The 22,743-nt window shown below is 38.1% G+C and overlaps 1 protein-coding gene across 2 annotated transcripts in view; it reads left to right on the top strand.

Moving 5' to 3' along the window:
- LOC145246096 (uncharacterized) overlaps positions 1-17,152 on the top strand; it is a 48,217-nt gene extending 31,065 nt beyond the window's left edge. For both annotated transcript variants that reach the window (XM_080107937.1, XM_080107938.1), the window contains exons 3-4: positions 10,665-10,692; positions 11,630-17,152. In XM_080107937.1, the coding sequence (XP_079964063.1) occupies positions 11,983-13,461 (1,479 nt within the window). In that variant the 5' untranslated portion in view covers positions 10,665-10,692; positions 11,630-11,982 and the 3' untranslated portion in view covers positions 13,462-17,152. The remainder of the gene's footprint in view (positions 1-10,664; positions 10,693-11,629) is intronic.
- The last annotated feature ends 5,591 nt before the right edge of the window (positions 17,153-22,743 follow it).

The following is a 22,743-nucleotide window of genomic DNA, read 5'->3' on the forward strand; positions in this document are numbered from 1 at the left end:
CAAAAAGGAGCTGTCTTTCTTCCTCTGTTGGCATTCGGGTGTTCTCGATTTCGACCGATGCGGCCTAATGAAACTTGACAGGTCGTAAAAACAGAGATGTCTTACTTAATTATTTTTGAGAGGACATAAAAACAGCTGAATCCGATTCCACAAAGGCCACGCGTCTTTTCAATAGGGTCACTTATCGCCCAGCTGTTCGTCGACACTGTCTGCTTTGTACATCGGAATTTCATTGGTATCCTCGCCACCCACGGGCTGTTATGGCCAATTTAACGTCATCACGTTCTCCCACCATAAGCTATGATCTTATCTTTTTTCTCTGTCTTTCTTTCTCTTCCTTTCGTCGTTTACAGCTGCCTTTTTTCCTTTTCTTTTTCCACGGGTTCACCGCTACTCTTGGCCTTTTAGTCAGGATCAAAGTGCAGCATCTGTTCTTCGGATGCCGCACTTCCATTTCTTGTTCTCTTTTGGTGGAGGAGAAATCCTTCACGACTGGGACAATTCTTATTTTGGTACCCTTGAGCGTCTCTCATTCCACTCCCCTCCCATCGACATGTCTTTTACATCGTAAAATACACCTTTTGCCAGGTGAATTGTTTCCCAGATTGCTGGATTTCCAACTGCACTGACCGTTTCAATGAGAGAGAGAGAAGAAAAGGGGAAAAAAAATCGCAAATCGTGAGCCAGCCCCTCTTTCCAGAATATATTAATCGCATGCCAAAAGAAAAGTGATAAAGTCTCTGGAGTTTTAATTGTTCGGGTTAGTTGTAAGAAACCAAAAAAAAAAAAAAAAAAAACAGAGAAAAAAAAACAAAATAAAGTAAAAAAAAAACAAAAACAAAAAAAAACAACAAAAAAAACAAGAAACAAGCGGAATGAAAGGAGGGGAAGAAAAAAAAACGTCTTGTTTGTTAGGAGAGTGTGGGTGTGTGTGTTCCTTCCTCTTCTGTCTTTGGTTTGTCTTAGGTTTACAGGTGTAAGATGGAAGTGTCATGCAAAAATGCTATTTTTTTTTTTTTTTGCTTGCTGTGTGCGTGTGTGTGTGTTTTCTCTTCTGTTTATCTTTGGTCTGTAGGTGTAAGATGGAAGTGTCATGCAAAAATATTATTTTTTTTCTGTTTTGCTTGCTGTGTGCGTGTGTGTGTGTTTTTTCTTCTGTTTATCTTTGGTCTGCAGGTGTAAGATGGAAGTGTCCTGCAAAAATATATACATATACTTTTTTTTTTCTTTTCTTGCTTGCTGTGTGCGTGGGTGTGCGCGTGTGCGTCCATAGGTGTGTTTTCTCTTCCTCACTGATTCTCCTGCTACTTTCTTACAATTTTAAGGGCCATTTTGGGCGGCCCCCGAACGGACTCGTCCTCCGCTCGTTCCACCACACCTGTTAGAGCCAGGTGCTGCCCCCCGCCGATGCCCTTCTTTTCGCTTAGCTGCCCGGCTGTCTGCGCTCTGGTGGTGCGCCCCCCCCCCAGTTCAACATAGCACTGCAGTGCCTGTCTAACGAGGTCCACAGGCTACCTTAAATCATGCAGTCGCTCAACCCGTATTTTCAATAACACGTCTCTCAACCTTCCCGGGGCCACTATACTGGGGGTACAGGTTTCCCGATGACAACACACCCAACTGCGCACATACACGTACACTTTTCTTTTTCCCTGGCCGCTACACGTGGCTGGCCGTTGGTATTCTCATCTTTATCATCTCCCCCCTCACATCCTTATCCAGCTATCTGCAAATTAAAAACACTCTCCAGATTTTCTTTTCTCACACCTCATTGAACAGATCCTACCCACATATCCATCTTCCTTTCTTTTTCTTTTCCTTTTCCTTCCCCCCCCTTTTTTTTTTTTTTTTTATACCTTCACTTGTCCCATAAGCATTCTCTCACTCGGAACAGGGTACCGCATCTGCCCTAACGCCACACCCAACATGCACTATTCTCATCCAGTGAAGGAGAGATCCTCCCCGACCGAGGCAATCCTGCCCTTCAGTCCAATAATTTGTCCCAGCAGCGCCATTTTGGTCAGAGACCAAGTGCAACAACTGTTTCAATGCTACACTAAAAATATTCAATCCCCGTCCCGTGAAGGAGAAATCCTTCTCGACTGAGCATTTCTAAATTTCTTTTTTTTTTTTCAAAACAGAACAATATCAGCACCGTTAGTTTCTTTAAGATATTCTACTCGACAGTTTAAATTCCCCCAAGACACCCTCGCTCAATACGCGACTTTCTCGTGCTAAGTTACTCTCCCCGTTGGCCAATTTACTCACTGCGAGATACTTCTCAATTACTTATAGTTCTTTCCTGCTATTTACAGCGCCCCCCCCTGAAGTTTTCCGTTTTAGTCCCTAGCTACCTCCAAGGTCAGTCCGCGACACAATCTGCCAACAGTGCGAACACATGGGGGCCCTCCATGCATCCACAGAGAAAACAGCTGCACCACATTTAAACCTGAAGATGTCGCTCCAACCTCCCGTCTCTATCCTACTGACCCTCACTGGTCCTTGGTGGAAGGACGTCACACTACTCCTGGGACAGGGAGTCCCTTGCTCCCCTCAACGGCAGCCTCGGTTCACCTCTCCCCATTTGCTGGAGCCAGGAGATGGGTATTGGACACTCTTCATCCCCTTCGTTCGACTCCTCAGCTGACTCTGCAGTCAACTGCCATTCCACTCTCTTTTCTTCACGAGCCGCGCCTACTCTTCGTGACCTCCTATAGCTGGTGGAGTGGAACCCTGAAATTTCCTGTTCCAACCTTCTGTCCGTCTCTATATTTCTAGGCTCTATAGAGGTTGTCTCTCTCGTCTTAAACCGTCGCTCAGTGTCATCCCTATGGTCGTCAGGAACTCTGTCCTCATCTCGCGTTTGACTACCCCCGGGATTCTTTATCTTTTCACCCGTCTCCTTCATCCAAACTTGGTCACCCTGTCTTAACTGTCTAGTAAACGCTGCCTTTTTTTTCTTCTTGACCTTCCTGGTCCTATTGGTCCTATCGGCCGTCGCCTTGAGGACCGTCCCTGATTCTCGGACTACTGGATCTGTAGGAGTTACTCCCTTCTTATTAACCTTATACATCGCTACCCGTTTTACTTGGGACAATTTTCCTCCCTGTTCCTTGGTGTTAACCACCTTGCCCATACAGGCCCCGACCGTTCTTTGGGAAAGCTTCCTGTTGCTGTCAGCTCCCATAGGGAGAGGGACAGACCTTGTGTCACCTAGTGGTATCTTCACCCCTCTCACCGTTAGCGTGTCTGGATTAAAACTCAGAGTGGCTCCCCTCGCTCGGAGCCAATCCTCTCCCAGAATCATTTCGTTGCATAGCCCGGGTACCACATACAGGGGGAAATTCTCTTTCTTTCCGGCCGCTCGTACGGGTAGCCATACCTTCCCTGTCACCGACATCCAGCTACCGTCGGCCTGACTGCACCCCACATCCGACGGGTACAACCTTCTCCTCCTTGCCACAGTCCGACAGACGTCCACGTCTATTAGGGATATTATTGCTCCGGTGTCAACCAGAGCCTTAACCTGCGTGGCTCCTATCGTCACATCACAAGTGAGTTCTCCCTTTTTTGTGAGCGGAGGGAACACCTGGGCTCTCCTCTTTTCCTGTTTCAGGGTTCTCTCCTGGTACCCCACTCCCGTGAGCATCGCAACTTGTGACAGTGGTTTCTTTCCAACCCTACCTGTCTGCCCTACCTCTCTTTCTCTACAGATTCGCCGAGGGGGTGGGGTTTGGTTCTGATTCCCTCTCTCCAGAGGATCTTTCGCCCTCGGGTGGCTTTTTCCTCGGTCAGGACAGTCCCTCCTAATATGTCTCAGGTCTCCACACCGCCAACACCTGCGGGACTGGTGGCTGTAGGAGAAACGGTCAATTTTACCTCCTCTCTGACACGCGTTCAGTTCGGTCTTTACGATGCCCACTCTTACTCTCCCATTCTGTCGGGGTGTCTTCTCGTGGACAGTGGGGCACTCTCTCGACCTGTGGCCCTCGCCGCCACAGTTCCAGCACACCAATCCAGGCTGGCCCCGGGCGAGTCCTCCGGCCCCATATCTCATTCTCTTCCCCAGTTCCCCGCTCCTATTTCGCGACTCCTCTCCCATTATTCTTTTCTGCAACCACGCATAGTTCTTAGCTATTTTGCGTGCTTCTTCTAGAGTGTCTGGGCAACTCTTTAGCACCTCTATCTTGGTTGCCTCGTCCCGCAATGCATCCACCATCGTGTCCACTAGCATTGCTTGGGTTGTGGGCATATCGCGGTGTTCGGTCACCGGATATGCCAGGACCGCCAGTTCTTGCATGCGGTCGACCAGTCTATCCACATCTTCCCCGTCGGCCATCTCTATTCGAGACAGCTTGCGCACCGCCTGCACTGTGGTCTTTTCGCCGGCGAATTTCCTCTTCACCTGATCGCGAAAATCAGACCAGGCTATGCCCGGGTTACTTTCCAGGCATTTGCATATAAATTCTGAGGCCGCTGCGACTGATCCGTCACAGGCAAGCAGCACCATTTCTCTATCGGTCAACCCATATACTAATCTTTTTTTTTCTATTATCGCCAACCACTCCTTGACTCCCCTCGGGCCTCCCCCATATGCGGGTACGCTGATTCCCCACAGTGGCCGCTCCATGGTCATCTGCAGCTCAACAGTCTGCTCTGACCCTTCCCCTATCGACTGACCCGCCCCGAATCCTCCCTGAGAATGCATTATGTTATTATCTATTTTTTTTCACTCCTACTACTCCTCGCCCCCTACAAGGTGTAACAGCGCCCAACACAAAACACAAACAGCCGCTGAAAGCAAAGCATACAAAAGAGGGAACCAGCAAAAAAAATGGACTTACCCGGTCTGATGCACTTGTTTTCTTCTGCGACTGGTAGATGAGAATGACTAACGAGCTGTTCAGACTTTATAATCAGTTGATTAAAGTTCGTCGTCTGGCTTCACTCGTGGCGTTTTTTTTTTGTTTTTGTTTTTTTTCTTCTTTTTTCTTTTTTTTTTCAAGATACGCTTTGGTTTCGAGTTTACTTTCTTTCCTTTTTTTCTTTTTTTTTTCAATTTTGGCTTTCTCTCTTTTTCTCCCTCCTTGTTTTGTTCGGTTTCTTTTTCTTTTTTTTCAACTTTCCCTTCCCACTCTCACAGGGAGATCTTGTGCCTTCGAGAGAGAAAAGAAAAAAAATTGTGTGCCCGTAGAAATTCGTTTGCACGTTTCCTACCGAAACGAGGTATCACAGGTCGTCGGCACCAGTTATGTGACACTTATGTCACCCGCGCATCGTCCAGTGGTGGAATGACCCCGGTAGTCGGTTCTGGTGTTTCCTCGGCGATGATGTCAACGGCCGGTTTCCTGAAACAGACTTGTCATGCAAAACAATTGAAAGGACCAAGTCAACAAGCGTTTCCTTTTGTACAAACTTCCTTGTATTTCAATCAGGGTACAATCGCAGTCAGCTGTTCAGTTAGGGACTGGCCACTTGTTAACTGCGAGGTTTTCTCTTCTCTCTCCGACAGAAAACTCAATTATCTACGTGACAGGGTCAATCGATGGGGGAATCTTCGTTCGTCGGACCCAAGGAAGCAAAGCTCTCTCTCTAACTCTAACTGTCAATCTCTCAAGGCTCGCTGCTTATATTGTGGGGGCGTGGACTGGATCTCTTCCCGTTTCGGGTCGTTGGCCAATCAGAACTAAGGGATCGCTGTCCGTCAAATCTTAGCCAGGCGGCCTATACCCCAAAAAAGAGCTGTCTTTCTTCCTCTGTTGGCATTCGGGTGTTCTCGATTTCGACCGATGCGGCCTAATGAAACTTGACAGGTCGTAAAAACAGAGATGTCTTACTTAATTATTTTTGAGAGGACATAAAAACAGCTGAATCCGATTCCACAAAGGCCACGCGTCTTTTCAATAGGGTCACTTATCGCCCAGCTGTTCATCGACACTGTCTGCTTTGTACATCGGAATTTCATTGGTATCCTCGCCACCCACGGGCTGTCATGGCCAATTTAACGTCATCACGTTCTCCCACCATAAGCTATGATCTTATCTTTTTTCTCTGTCTTTCTTTCTCTTCCTTTCGTCGTTTACAGCTGCCTTTTTTCCTTTTCTTTTTCCACGGGTTCACCGCTACTCTTAGCCTTTTAGTCAGGATCAAAGTGCAGCATCTGTTCTTCGGATGCCGCACTTCCATTTCTTGTTCTCTTTCGGTGGAGGAGAAATCCTTCACGACTGGGACAATTCTTATTTTTGTACCCTTGAGCGTCTCTCAAATCTCTGGGTTGTAAGTCGTTTTTCTAACTTAATTATTCGCCATATTCTCTTAGTAATTCTGTTGTAATATGCTAATTTATCTCTGTGCATTTTATACATTCTATGCAGGCCAGTCTCTTTTTTACATACATGCTCTCACCTTTGTTTAAAAATTTTTTTGTTCCATTTTCACCCCAAACAAGTCACAGTGCGACTTTGATGTAGGGAGCTACTATCGGGGTCATAAGTAGCAGGGATATTATGTAGAGAGTTGAGCAGTAAGATGTCTGTTCATATTACACTTAAACTTCTGCATGTCAGTACAGTTGAAAAAGCAGGAACCCGAAAGGGTGTTCCAAAGTCTGGGAGTTCTGGGAAATAAACTATTAGAGAAGAAGGGCTTCTTACATCTCGGGATCTCTACTGTGTATGGGTGGGAGTTTGCTGTGTGTCGGGTTTGTCAGGAGTATTTATGTCAAGGCGGGTACAAGGGGTTGTAGTTCCTTAGAGCATCAACAATTAAAGTACTTGTAGAACAGGCAGAGGGATGCGACATTTTGTCAATGGGACAGGCTGAAGCCTAGATGACAGGTTGGCAACTTTCTTTTGAACCCTATCCAGGAGCGAGAGACTAGTAGCAGATGCACCAGCCCAAATGTGACCACAATACTCCATACATGGGCGAATGGTTGCCTTGTAGAGGTACAGGATACTTTTAGGCGTAAGTAACTTTCTAGCTCGGAAGAGAGAGAGCCCACCTTCCTCACAACGACCCTGGCAATGCTCACAATTCAGCAATATTTCCTGTGAATGTTAAGCCAAAGAGTTTAAAAGAAGTACTTTCAGGTAATGTATCTTTAGCCATAGCTATTTGTGGTTGAAAAAGTTTCTTCTAATTATTAAAGGAAACCACTTAGTCTTGGGAGCAGTGAATTTGACCATCCATTTTTGTCTCCATTCCACCACAGATTGGAGGTCTTCTAGTATTTCTGCCATTTCCTTAGATATGTGTTCATTTGTTTACCTCTTGTGTCTGTTATAGAGCGTGGTGTCATCAGTAAATATACCCATCTCAGGGAGGTCATTTGTGAATATTAGGAATAATAAAAGTCTAAGGATCGAGCCCTGAGGTACACCTACATTTATATCATATTTTTAGATGTACGACTGTCGAGGGCAACTTGGATTCTTCTCTTATTTTAAAATGATTTCACTATGAATAGTATTCATCCAGTGATACCGTATGATCTGATTTTCCTACGAAGATCATCATGCCAAACCCTGTCAAAAGCCTTAGATATATCTATGGCTACTGCTCTCCCCTACTCTGCTTTGTCCAGTATATGGTAAAAATGTTTAGAGATTACAGTTATGATATCTGCTGTAGAACGTGCTTGTCTATCTATATTGTTAGTTGGTGAAAAGTTAACAGCTGTAAGGTGATGGACTATAGCTTGATTATAAACTCAAATATTTGGGCAGAAGGTGGGAGAATGCTAATGGGGTGATAATTTAATGGGTCAGTTCTTTCGCCAGAATTTTTGTAAACTGGTACCACAGAAGCAGTTTTTCAGCAGTCAGGAAAGCAAGAAAGGAAAAACATTTACTTTCAGTTTCTGTTCTTTTTTTTTAATTCTCTGTTTTTCTTATGTTTAATTAAACCTTTGATATCTAACAAAAGTGACACTTTTCTTGGGGATTCCATATCTTACTTTTGACTAATATCTTATTCTCTCTCTTGATGTGTATTTTTGCTTTTTACTGCAATTATCATTTACATTCATGGTAATGTGCTTCTTCATTATATGGAGATATAGAGTATGATACTATAATCAGCTCCCCAAAAACAAACTTCCTGTAGACCAATAAAGCAGGGTAATATTTTGTGAGAAAAAGCAACCATTTTGTTTCTCACAGTTTAACAATTTTTTTAACTCAACTGCAGGATCATCAAAATGGATTTTGATAATACAAATTGACTTCTCAATGTCACGCTCCCTTATCATCATTTCCCAGATAATCAGATAATAAATTTAACATTTGTAGCCCAGTTATGACAGGATTCTTCAGCACCTACTCCTTATAACTAAACTTTTAACTGTTGAGTAGCATCGTTCTCTTTCAACATGTATTTCTAACTGCAATTTTCCATATCATGAAGACACATAACTTCTACTCCCTCTTATATGAAGACTAAAATTACTTCTCTTATATCTTTTTTTTACAGCCAACTTAACCTCTATAAGGTGTAACCCGGATATAAGAGACGCGAATATAAGAAAAGCTAATATAAGAGAGATTTTCTCTGGCCCCAAACTGGAGCCTATGTTAATGTACAGGGTAAGCTTAATATATGAAATCCGGATATAAGAGAGTTTAGGCTCTGGATGTGAAGTATCTTATATTCGGGCTACACTGTATAATAAAGCGGACCCTCTGACTATAATTAAAGTCAATAAAAAGAAAGCAGTCTTGCCATTAACAATCACACACAAGCAAAAATGCAAATAGAAAATATCCGGTTATGCAGAAGGTCAAACATGTGAGTTATCCACTGAACTGGAAGATACTAGAGGAGGCAACTATTACTTTCTTTTTGATATTTCACTTCTAATCATCTGTAAAGTTGATATGATTAATATATGTGCTGAAAACATTATTTTTTAATGCATTGCTACTTGTACAGAGTTTTAAAATTGGCTTTATTTGTTGATATTGTTGATTAGTTCTAGGATATTGCTTTCTTCTGATATTTAACCTTTCCTATTCGTCAGCAAACATTAAAAAAATAAGAAAATGCAAAAGAAAAGGCCGTTTTAATGAAAATATATGACAAGGTTTACAACATATTAAAATTGACATCGACTGTAGTTATTGGTCGGATCACTGTTAAAATGGCCCAATTTTCTATGGGGCATGTAATATATATTCCCAGCAAATCAATGATATTCATATTAGCTAGTATAAATGAATAAGGCAGAAAAGTCGGTTCTTTCCTATTTTTGGTGTCAGTATCGTCCTGTATTACTTTGCATCATATAATTTTTAGGGTACCCTGTCGAGGAAATGTATTTATATTCAGCTAAGATACTGTCGATATTTCCTACCGACGAGTGGGGGGGGGGAGAAAAGACGTTTAACTTGCAATGAAAAATTACCTCGTTGCTTACAAGCAAACGTATTCTTGTAAATATAACGCGCTGTTAACAGTTGTCGTACCGGTCTGATAGATCTCTAACAACGACAAGAACAAAAAAACTACAACAACAACAAGCCTACAAAGGTGACTGTTTTTATAGTCTCAATCTCTCGTTCAGCGAGATTGAAACGAGACTGGAATGTCTATTTAAGCTATAAGGAATAGACATCCTATTTTCTTCATTAACAAACACCAGGCCGGCCCGTTCACAGCCATGAGGGTCTTTCCCTTCCCACCGAGCCACCCTCGGTAAGTCAATCAATTTAATTATCACAATACTCATTCTTACATGCATCGCTACATTATCTTTTCAAACTGAGGATCTGCTATTTGAAACCAAAGATCCTTATTTATAATTTCAGTAAGTCAAAAAATACTGATGCAAAACTAGAGTGTATTCAGTTTGATCCTTATTCAAAATCTACTATGGTAGAGAGAAAGAGCGATTGCTAATAACTTTAATATTTTATCAATACATCTGAAATTCTCATTTTCAGTCATTAGAAGGAACTAAATTCTTCTTTCTCTCACTCTTTCATTGAGTCACATCATGCCACATGTCAACCCAGCAATATCAACCAAACTCTGCCGTTCAATGTTTTTTGTTTTCAATTACATTTTGTTAAACGAGAATCATCATGAATGCTTTTAGATTTTTTGCCATTCATTTGAACTTCAGAACTGCTGTAATTTACTTAATTTTTTAGAAAACCAATTATTTTAGTTTAACAAAGATTAATTCAATTCAATATGTAAAATGTTAAAGAAATAGAAACTATTAATCGAACATAGATGAGACAGGTAATCAGAATATTGTCTTTATTTCTTTGATTATCTATTTTTTTTTTAGAAAGTAATTTGTCACTAAACGTCTGAAGCACAAATTGAATTTTTAAGTTCAAATGTAGCATATTGATTTTGACATTGATTTGGACGGTAATGCAAATCCTGATCACTTTATCTATCTATCTATCTATCTATCTATCTATCTATCTATCTATCTATCTATCTATCTATCTGAAGTATGAGGCGATGTTGAATTACTGTCGTGATTTCGGTCCCAATATTTTCAGCGATCACACTGAAAGGAAAGTAATTTTTTATTGTCTTTAGAAGAGGACATATTTTAACTTTTTGACATAAATATTTAATTTACATCCTTTTATGTATTTTTAATGTAAAAATTGATTTCTTTCTTTCTCGACGCATGCGACTCACAGGACAGACAGACACAAGGACGTTTGTACGGTAAGCCATTTTCCCCACAATTGCATCAATTTGTAATGATTTTATAGAGTGAGAGTAAAGAAAACTTTTCCTGTAAAACATATTTAACAGTTTATCTTCTCTACCCATAATCTCTATGATTAATAAAAATGAAACGAATTTATTCATCTGGAAAAATACATACAAATAATACAAACACAGATACCACATATAAATACAATATGATCACAATATCTGTCAATAACTATGCAAGACAAAACCAAGAACTGGTACATTTCACATATTTTTAACATTCGTTTATATGGTTACTCTATGTAAATGTGCACACTTTTTTTCGGAATCTACTGTTCTATTTTATTTGATTATTTGTTCACTACATTTATTGGGTAATGGAATATCAGTTTAAGGGAATTTTGAACGGGTAAAAACAACTATCAAGAACTAAACAGCATAGTGTCATCTAACACAACAAACAATAGAAGAACAAAAATTTAGTATTCAATTTAGCAAATAAGGTTTGTTTAGGAGGAAGAATAGGGAGCCCCTTACCTTACTCAGGTTAAGAAAAAAACATAAGTCATGAACCTCTTCGTTCTGACAACAAATTATGTTAGGAAACATTAGTCAATAAGGCATATGAAATGTGTTAATTATAACTGGTTCTAAATATAATAAAATATTTGTATTTAAAAAAAAAAATAATTCTTGATTTTATAATGCATGAAAAAAAATTATTACGATATGTTTATGCCATTTATTTTGTTATTTTATTGACTAACGGTATTTTAGTTAAATATCTATAAGAAAATTTTATTTTCTTAACGGACTGATATTGAAATAAAAATGTGCTCATACTTTGAATTTCATCGTAAGGGATTTGTGGACTTTTAATGAGAACAAACATAAATTCAATTTTACTGCATGAAATGAATTTATAAAATATGTTTTATATTTGCAGAATCTGCAGCAGTAAAAAAATCAATCATTGAATTAAATGGATTTTCATTACCATTTTGACTTGAAATATGTAAAGGTTTTTAAATATTTGAAAAATTATGCATGTAAATTTCATGTTGAAATTTATAGGAGCAGAGAAATGACATTCTTCTAAAGAATATAGCGTTTTTTGTGAACTCATATTTCGTAAAAATGTGTCAGAAACCTTTAAAGAAAAACATTGTAAAAGAAACGAAAAAAGACAAAATGACATGATTATTGTGATATTTAGATTTAATCTTTTGCTGCAATGCACATTGCAAAACAAACATGACACATTCTTGTCTTACACATAAGTAAAGTTTCTTGTGTCATATGCTGGCAAATATGGATAACAAACAACATTCTTGTGAAACATATAATTTTTCTTTTACACAAAAGGCACATTCCTTGTGTCATATGCAAACACATATGGGAGAAAAACCAAATTCTTGTGAAGTATGTGGTTCTTCTTTTATACAGGAGGCACATTTGTTGCAGCATATCCAAACACATACAGGAGACAAACCACATTCTTGTAAAGTATGTGGTTCTTCCTTTGCACGGAAGCAACATTTGTTGCGGCATATGAAAACACATACAGGAGATAAACTGCATTCTTGTGAAGTGTGTGGGTCTTCCTTTACACTGAAAGAATATTTGATGCGGCATATGCAAACACATGCTGGAGAAAAGCCATATTCTTGTGAAGTGTGTGGTTCTTCTTTTATACGGAAGGAACATTTGTTGCAGCATATGCGAACACATACAGGAGACAAACCACATTCTTGTGAAATATGTGGTTCTTCTTTTATACAGAAGGCACATTTGTCGCAGCATATCCAAACACATACAGGAGACAAACCACATTCTTGTACAGTATGTGGTGTCTCTTATGCACGAAAGGAAAGTTTGTTGCAGCATATGCAAATACATACAGGAGACAAACCACATTCTTGTGAAGTGTGTGGGTCTTCCTTTACACTGAAACAACATTTGTTGCGTCATATGCAAACACATACCGGAGTAAAGCCATATTCTTGTGAAGTGTGTGGTTCTGCTTTTACACGAAAGGAACATTTGTCGCAGCATATGCAAACACATACAGGAGACAAACCACATTCTTGTACAGCATGTGGTGTTTCTTATGCTCGGAAGGAAAATTTGATGCAGCATATGCAAACACATACAGGAGACAAAGCACATGCATGTGAAGTATGTGGTTCGTCTTTTACACGGAAGCAACATTTGATGCGGCATAGGAAAACACATACAGGAGACAAACCACATTCTTGTGAAGTGTGTGGGTCTTCCTTTACACTGAAACAACATTTGTTGCGGCATATGCAAACACATACTGGCATAAAGCCATATTCTTGTGAAGTGTGTGGTTCTTCTTATACACGAAAGGAACATTTGCTGCAGCATATGCGAAGACATACAGGAGACAAACCACATTCTTGTGAAATATGTGGTTCTTCTTTTTCACAGAAGTCAAGTGTTTTGCGTCATATGCAAACACATACAGGAGACAAACCACATGCTTGTGAAGTATGTGGTTATTCTTTCATGCAAAAGCAACATCTGTTGCGGCATATGCGAACACATACAGGAGATAAACCACATTCTTGTGAAGTATGCGGTTCTTCTTTTACACAAATGTCAAATTTGTTGCGTCATATTCAAACACATACAGGAGACAAACCACATGCTTGTGCAGTATGTAGTTCTTCTTTTATACAAAAGTCTGATATGCTACGTCATATGAAAGCTCATTCGAAAAAACAGGAATCCATTGTAAAACCACCGCCATGAATCATTGTACAACATTGAATGAGCCTTCTGCAAACAAAAATGAAAAAAAATCAAATAGCCCAGCATTGGATCTTGCTTCCTTGCAACAAGATAAGCACCACAAATACCAGCACCACTCCCTCAGGAAATGACAGAAATGGATAACAATAAATTAGTCCTGGTAAAACCCTTTCCGATAACTGAAGAGTTCCAACAAATGGGACTTGAGAGAAAACCAAAGCTGCCTAAAATACAGACCACGAGAGCAACCAAGACAGTTATTGTTGCGTTTTTACTTACTGGCTTGTGCTTCCCTATTTTGAACTCTGTCAAGGCAGAATAAGTCTTTCTAGCAGCTCCTGCCCAGATGTGGCAACAGTACTACCTCCTCGGACATCCTTGGCTCTTGTATAGGTAGAGAATTGCATCAGCAGTGAGATATCTACTGGATCGATAGAAGCATACTCCCATTTTTCCAGCGACTTTAGCAACAGATTTGATGTACATGTTCTATTTCAGATCAGGAGTAAACGGCAAGCCCAGAAGCTTGTTAAAACAAACATGGATCCTCTCCAAAACGAGAGCTATTCATTTCAATTGATGCCAAATGGAAATCGGAGTGTTTATGATGAAAAGATAAGCTTTGATTTTGATGTATGAAAAGTAACCAGCCACCTCTTTTCCTATTCTACTACGTGCTCAAGATCAGAGGAGAGAGAACTTGGTCGTTTACAGCCTTAGATGTGCTGCCATAGCCATAGATGGTAGTGCCATCAGCATAAATGTCAACGAATGATATATGTGTTTTGGGAGATCATTATTGTAGATCAGGAAGAGAGTTGGGCCTATGATGGACGCCTGAGGGACTCTAGCATTAATACTGTGAGCTTCTGATTTCTGTCCATCAACTTTTACTCTTATGAGCCTATCAGAGCGAAAGGATTTAATGATTGAGAAGACATTTCCAGCTATACTGTAACTGGAGATCTTGTAAAGTAGACCTTTATGCCATACCCTATCAAAGGCATTGGATATCTCAAGAGCAATTGCCCTTGAAAGGTTGTCTCCAGTGAGTGATTTGCTAATTCTATGAGATATAACCGTAAGCACCATCTGCTGTAGATCTAGAAGAACAGAAACCAGATTCCATGTCACTAAGAAAGTTATATTTGCTGAGATTGTTGTCTGCTTTTCTATTTAATATAGATTCCAGCAACTTACTCATGACACACAGGAGATTTATTTGTCTGTACTGAGAGGGAGATGATAGTATAGAACTCTAATAGTATTAAGCATTTTTCAATCAACAAACCTGTCACCACTTGATATTGATATATTTTTCATTTTTATTTCATCCTGTTTAAGACAATTGTATTTATTCTAAATGCAAAAGGTGTGTTAGTTTTTTTTTTTTTAATATTTAATAAAATCTTAACATTCGAGCCAGGACAACAAATATCTGATTATCCATTCGGTTTTGCTTAATCCTAACCTAACTTTATGAATTTTGATACTATTGATGTCGACCTCCCACCCGTAAATGTAGATAATTAAGAGAAAAAAGTGGAAAAAAAAAGAAATAGAAAACAGAGTTCATCAGTAGAGGATTAACAGCAAATTGTTCCTTTATGCAGACAAAAGAGAGCCTATGTAATGTTTTAATCAAGCAATGCCCTAACAATCGATCAAACAATAGATATAAATATATTTGGAATTGGTTTGTGATTAGGTTTAATTAAAAGTAGATATTGGTTTGCAACAGCAAACAAGCTATTATAACAGTGAGGAGCAGTTCGCAGACTAGTGAATAGCAATGTTTATGGCAATCTGATTGACGATGGTTGGAAGCTATACGTGAATGAACACAGCTCGTGCCTCAAAGAAGATGATGAAATTAATTGATCAGCCGAGAAAGACAGTTGTATAAACCCATACAACCACCAGCATGAAAGACTATGATGCTACATCTATGATACGAAGAGAACACAAATAAAAAAAAAGAGACAATGGCACACAACGTTGGAGTCAGCGAGTTTTTGAATGGGGCATCACATGTGATCTCAAAACTAACATAGTACATGTTTACACACAAAGACTGACCACGTTTTAGACTCAGCTACAAAAGAGATAAAGAATAAAAAAGAGGAAAGAACGTGAACCTCTGTTTCAGGTCTTAAGAAAAGACGTGTATTTCTCAATCTTATGCCATGCGTTACTTCTCTTTATGACTGTGACGTCACCCACGTCTCTAACATGATCGTTTTCTTTAACATACTGTCTCTCCCTTTTATAATCATTTTGTTTTTCTTTATCATGGCGTCATTTTGCATATAGCTTGGTATTTGCATATAGCCGCAATCCACACGTCCCCACTCTATTACAAAAGTTATAAAATCTTAACAAAATATATTCGTCAAGAAAACACTCAACAATTTCCGGGACTTCTGCTTAAAACATTGAAGACCTTATAAACAGTTGAATTCTTATTTTCAATTTCTATAATTTTCAAGTCAAAAAGTTTGGACCTACAAAGAACTGTTGATTAGGATAGAAATTAATCAAACAAATACAAAACGTAATATAATAGTGATTCTCAACTTGCAGACCTACATAAACAATAGCAAAGAGCATTGTATAAACAACGGATCTAAGTTTGTTCCAAGTGAAAATAAGGATTATGTCAACACAGTTCATAGATTAGTTTAATGAAACATGAATGTTATATTTAAAATAAAGAAAATACCAAAACCAAGTGAGACTCTTACATTATTATCTCTTACTATGGAACTATACCAGTGTCGCCTCATGTTGCCAGCGTCTATTTTCTTGGAGTCCAAATCCAGACGTTCGGGTTTCCCGTATTTCTTCATTCTCAATAAAATAAATTGTAATGAAAGAACCTAAGTATGATACTAATTTTCGACACACGTAAAAAATACAATTTAAAAACAGAAAAATGATATCAATTCATCGTAAGTTTAACTGTTTATTGAAGAGGAAGCATCAGGGTTTAAATCGCATTTAAACATTTTTCATGTTATACTGAATAAAACGGACGAAATTTGATTTGAACGTCACAACATGACAAAAACATTAAAAAATGAGAAATGAACATGGCGTTGCATAAACAATTATTATTAAACATTTTTATTCTTATGAACATTATTTTTTAAACATTAAAAATATAAGGGAAAAACTTAGTACAAATATATATTTTTTTAAAATTTTTGTTCAATCAATATTCAAGGCAATATAACAGTAGAAGTCTTACCTTTAGCTTGAAATATTATATATATATATATATATATATATATATATATATATATATATATATATATATAGGATATCCAGAAGAAATAATATTTAAGCAGACACCAACTAAAACAATTAACTTCCGGTTTGATATGGAACTCATAAACTTACAGGATTTCCTTTAATATTTCTTTTCAATATCGCAACTTGCAGTCTGAAGATGTAATATTTAAATTATTTTTATTAAATTCTACTTTATTCTAGTATTTATTAAATTCTACTTTATTCTAATAAATGCCAATTTATAATTCATAAAGCTCAGCTTTTAAAAAATCCCAACCAAATAATCTCTATCAGAAACTTTAGTCCATACAAAATTTTTGCATGAACTAAAAGTCACATTTTTATTTAGTATTACAAGATTGTAAAACATGCCGTGCACAAATAAATTTGATTACCTCTTAAATCATAATCGTTTCAGTTACTTTGTTTAGAAATTATATTTTTGTTCTGACAAAAGAAACAAGTAACGCTACAATTTTTATCAGTGATGTGTAAAAAGATTACTGCGTCATCGGCTTTCTGTAGAAAAAACTATTCGGGTGTAATTTCTAAATATATTTTTTTAAGTTATTTACTAATTAAAAAACGGCATCAATTAATTATTTTTAATTTTTAGCAGTAAGATTGTCTGCTTATTTATATTAAGTTTCAAGACCGAATTTTCACATTTTTTCACACACCTTGAAATAGTCAATCATTATAAAACACAATAAATAATTTTAGAACCCTTTTGAGATTACACACGTAAGAACTGTCAAATTTAAATAATAAATAATTATTTAAAAGATGTAGAAATAACATGCCGTTTTAATTTTCCCATTTTTAGCATTTTGGGATTTTTTTTTAATTGACTGGTTTTATGGAGAGTAATTTTTTTTTTAAATTTTAGAATATTTCTGTTTGAGAATACTGCAAAAACTCAAACTGAATCAATTTTATTTTACGAGTTTATACTGTTATTATTTGTTATGGGGATCAACAAATCACCCTTTAGTATGGTCATACCCAAAGAAGCCTAAGATTGAGAATGCTTAACAAAAGCTTAATTTTACTGAGAACTACGCAAGGGCAAGCCACTATGTGTACCGCAGTTGATTTAACGAAAGAAATAAAGTAAGTTCAAGGGAAGTTACTTCTTTCAGTGACCATAAGCGGACGTTTAAGATATTTTTTTAGCGAAATAAAAATAATAATAAATAAATAAGAGGGCATGACTAACTAGTTCAACAAGCTAATAAGCTATCTTAATAGAGAAGGTTAAAAAAGTTAATGAATTAGTTGGGTGGATAATTTCTTTTTTAAATGCCCGACTTATTCATTCATGAAGAACAAAGGTCGGTTATAAAATAATAATAAAATAAAGCAAACAACTTTGCTTTAATAATTATTACCAAAAACATATTTCTCTAAAAAAAACACTGAAAAATACTAAAACATAAAAGAGGCTAATACATTTTTGAAGGCTGTTTATTTCGTGTTCAACGCCTATCACAATCAATTCTAACATACACAAAACGAAAAATTCCATCAAGTAGATTTATTTGTAAAATAGTAAAAAGAAAGAGAATTAGAAATGCTTAATTATAACGCCTATTAAGAATTGCTATCTAATAGATATAAAATATTAAAAAAGCAACAGAATTGCGAAATGAATTTGTCCATTGATTTGGTAAGGTTTCTGCTAGACCAATCTATTATTGGTGAAGATATTTGCGATAAGTATGAACCGGAAAATTTGGCAGCAAAATTGACAGATAAATATTTAAAGTTTTGATAGTTACTTCAACATAAAATTATACAAAATACTATTAGATATGCTAACGGACATATTGAGTGATTTTCTAACAATATTTTGTATATATTAAAAAAAATTAAATCATTATCAAAGCTTTAAATATTTAGTTGTCAATTCATAGCCATTTTTCTTGCTCGCATATATCGCTCGACACTATCTGTTTTTTTAACTGATTACACATTTTAAAGGGAGTAAAACGCCGGAAATGTAAAAATGTAACTCATCTTGCCTTTGCTAACAATAATTTCTTATATTGACGGGTTCACCACTTTTTCCTACCTCTGTTGATTGTAAAACGAATCCTAATTTTATTTTAAATAAAGATGGTAGAACAAATATGTTAATTACTGTGTAGCGACCCGCTACGTTCAGCTGGAATAACGGACAGGCATGAATATTTCCACAGCAATCACCACTTTGAAACCCCCACATGTTATTAAAAAACGCGTAGGAACATGATGTAATGTGACCATATGCATACATAAAAGCAAACGAACTATGTTTACGCTCCCTTCCGCTTGAATACGGTGATCAGTTCTGAAGTAGCAGGTGGGCACTATAAAGACATTTACCTGCTAAAATTAAAGCAGTCTCTCTCCAAATTTTCAAGTGTACCTTGTGGTAAGTGAAGTTATATCTTTGTGAGACGTCAAAACGTAGTGAGACGTTAAAACTCAGTGAGACAGACGTTAAAATGCGGGCCGCAGATGAACTAGAACACCCATTGTGGAAATTCATCACATCCAGCAAGAACTCGAACGTCATTATAAACATTCGTATTCCAAACCACTTTCCTTATAATATTGTTGTATTATTCCGTTGTATTTGTTAGGACGAATAAGTAAATATAAAGGAGAGATAACTATGAGACTTCTTAAGGGTACAAGAAGCTATTTTATTATATTTCAAGGGACGTAACTTGTTCTGCTAAAAAATACAACCGAAGATGAGATAATCCACATCTTGACATCCTTCTTTCATGAAGGAAATATTTGATCCAGCAGGGTTTGCTGAAAGAGTTTTCGGATATGAACATCTACAGGTCGTATCTTTTGGTGGGTTTTACAACACAATCCGATCTTGTGATTGTTTCAGATGGTTTATTAGTACTGGACTGTGTTATATTTGCAGGGCTGTATGTTTCTGTAGATGGGGTGCAGATGCTTGTATGCATATTGGGGATTTCTGCAAGATGTATGTCTAAAACATTGGGTGATGCAAGCTGAGTATGATGAGAGGGTGTTTTATGTATAAATGATTGTCGTATTAGAAGTGTGAGCAACTTTCTTGAGATGTCTGCAGTTTCTGCAAAGAATCTGTCCTGATGGTGTCCCGACAATGTAGGAATGTGGTTCAGCCCAGACATGTCTGACGACAGCTGGAGTCCATCTACTAGTGTCTTAGTTTTGTATCCGCACTCACTGTCCTCCGCTAAGATTAGGGAAGTCCTTTGTTGAAAAATTACTGAATAGTTTGTAATTAAAAAGTTATCTCCCGGGGATGGGATAACATAATCTACTGGAGACACAATAGGCTCATGTTTATATCTCGATTGCTCAACATCGCTTTCTTCATGGCTGCTTTGATGGTCTGTACAAAGCGTTCTGCCATGACATTCAATTGAGGGTATCTGGAAAAAGAGGTGCTCAAGATCCTATGCTTTAGCATATTCTTTGAAATGCTGGGAGCTGAAATGTGAGCCATTACCACTAACAAGCCTTTCTGAGAAAATTAATGACTTCCATGTTGGAGAATTTTCTGAGTTTGTGGATGAAGGGGATACTTTGAGTAATACTCTATGATGAGGAGATAATTAGCTCCATTAAGGTTGAAACGGTCAGTGGCTAGGATTTGCCACGGTCACACGGGAATCTCATGTGGCATGAGGGTCTCAAAAGTTTGGGATTCCTGCAGTTCTTGGCATATGGCGCACTGCTGTATAATTAGGTCAATGTCATTATTACTGCCACTCCAGCAAACACAGGCTCTTAATTTGCACGTATCACTTCCTTGGTGTCCATAATGCACCTTTTCCAATACCTCTGGTTGCATTGATTTAGGGATCAGAATTCTGTCACCTTTGAGTAATATGCTATTCTCAATAGAGAGTTCATCTCGATAGGAGTAGAATGGTTGAAGGTCCTTGTGTACTTCCTGCAAGATTCTGGCCAACCATTAGGAATCCACATCTTTAACTCGCACAGTATTGAATTGCCATTCATTGCTTAATGAATATGTGTTCATTTCTCAGTCGAAAATTGAACAAAGTCGATCTGATCTTGATGTCCAGGTCTTACTCCTTTTGTTGGGTCGCCTGGACAGTCCATCAGTCAGTAGCATTTCATTGCCTAGTCGATATTTTATGATCAGGTTGTATTCTTGGAGTTTCAAAAACATCCATTGAAGTCGATGAGGTGCTGCTGTAAAGATTTTTAAGAAAATCATTTCCAACGGTTTGTGGTTACTCTCAACTTCGAATGACAAGCCGTAAATATAAGTTCGAAAACATTCACAGCCAAATACCACAGCCAGAAGCGCGCACTCGATATTGGCATAACGCTGCTCCGACTCGGTCAATGATTTTGAAGCAAAACCTATGAGTTTGCCTTCTTGTGTTAGTGCTGCTCCCAATCCTCTGGAGGGTGCATCAATTTATATAATGGACTTTTTGGAAGGGTCATAATATCAAAATCGGATCTCCTTGCATATTAAGTCCTGTGTTTGTTGCAGCAGCTTCTGGTGGCTATTATTCCATAAATAGTCAGCATCTTTTTAAAGAGTTCCCTAAGGTTTGCTGTGAGGTCTGAAAGTCTGAATATGAATGGTGCTATATAGGTAATAATTCCCAGTATGTTTTACAATTTGGTAGCATTGTTTGGGCTAGAGAGCGATTTTATTTCCTCCACATTTTGGGGATCTGCATACATCCCATTCTCGTCGAAGATCACACCGAAGAATTTTACTTTTTTAGTTGATTGCACATTTGCTGCTGTTAAATATGAGGCCATCATTTCGTGCAGTTTCCATCAACTTTCTTAGGTTGTGGTCGTGTTCCTCTTAGGTTTTACCATGGATGATCACGTGATCAATTAATGCTAATGCACCAGGGCATTTTTCAATGCCCATTTTTTGTTGGAAAATATCCTGGGACATAACCAATCCAAAGGGCATTCTCTTACAACAATATCTCCCAAAGGGTGAGTTGAATGTTGTGAGTAGCTGTGATTCTCTGTCGAGCTTGATTGATCAGTAGCCTTTTTTGTGTCAAGCTTGAAGAACTTCGCACCAGGCAGTCTGTGTGCGATCTCCTCTATGGTTGGGGTTTTGTAATGGGAATGCATTATGTTCTTGTTCAGATCTTTAGGGTTTAAACATGGGTGAAATTTGCCATTACACACATACACAATACTGCTCACCCAATCTGTTGGTTCATCTATTTTTTGTATTATTCCCTGGGACACCATGTCGTCTGGTTCTGCCTTTATCTTGTCACTCATGTTTTCTGGGTACGTGGATTACGAAATGATTATTTGGCCGGCATACAATGTGGTACTCTCCATCAAAGTTACCAATTCGATCGAACTGATCCGGATAAGCTTCCATCAGCTCTCTTGTAGATTTTCTTGTGGTGATTGCTCGAGGATCAGCTGGGGTACATTTTGTTCTTTGTATGGAACAGTGTAGAGTGGCCAAATAAAGATGGAGGGTAATCTTAATATGGTAGGTCCATTGGATGTCACTACATAGAATTTTATGAATCTCCATATGCCCTTGTAGGTACAATTTTATTTCAATGGATCCGTGCTGTGGGATATTAAAATCATTGTATGCTGTAAGAATTGCTGTTTCTTTATGTGTGGTGCCTGGACTGGATGTCCATTTTTTTCCACACATTCTGGAAACATTTGTAGGAATGTATGCAAGGAGAGTGTATTTCCTTCTGACTCCCGTGTCCACTTTAATCTTTAGTTCATGAATACCTTCCCTGTTTGAGAGTGCAACATCCAGTTTAGCGGATGCTTCTGTCCGAGATGTTTTTTCTCTATGTTCATGCACTGAATAGAAAGACATTATCTCAAAGTCACTAGTCATTTCATCTTGCACTTTTATGCAGCTCTGCTGGTTTCTTATTGTGTCCCATGCTAGGTCAGCCTGTTTGTTTGTATCTGCCTTTTAGTGTTCTTCTTGGCTTT

The sequence above is a fragment of the Euprymna scolopes genome, chromosome 23, assembly GCF_053919585.1.
Source record: "Euprymna scolopes isolate OS-2025 chromosome 23, ASM5391958v1, whole genome shotgun sequence".
NCBI lineage: Eukaryota > Metazoa > Mollusca > Cephalopoda > Sepiida > Sepiolidae > Euprymna > Euprymna scolopes.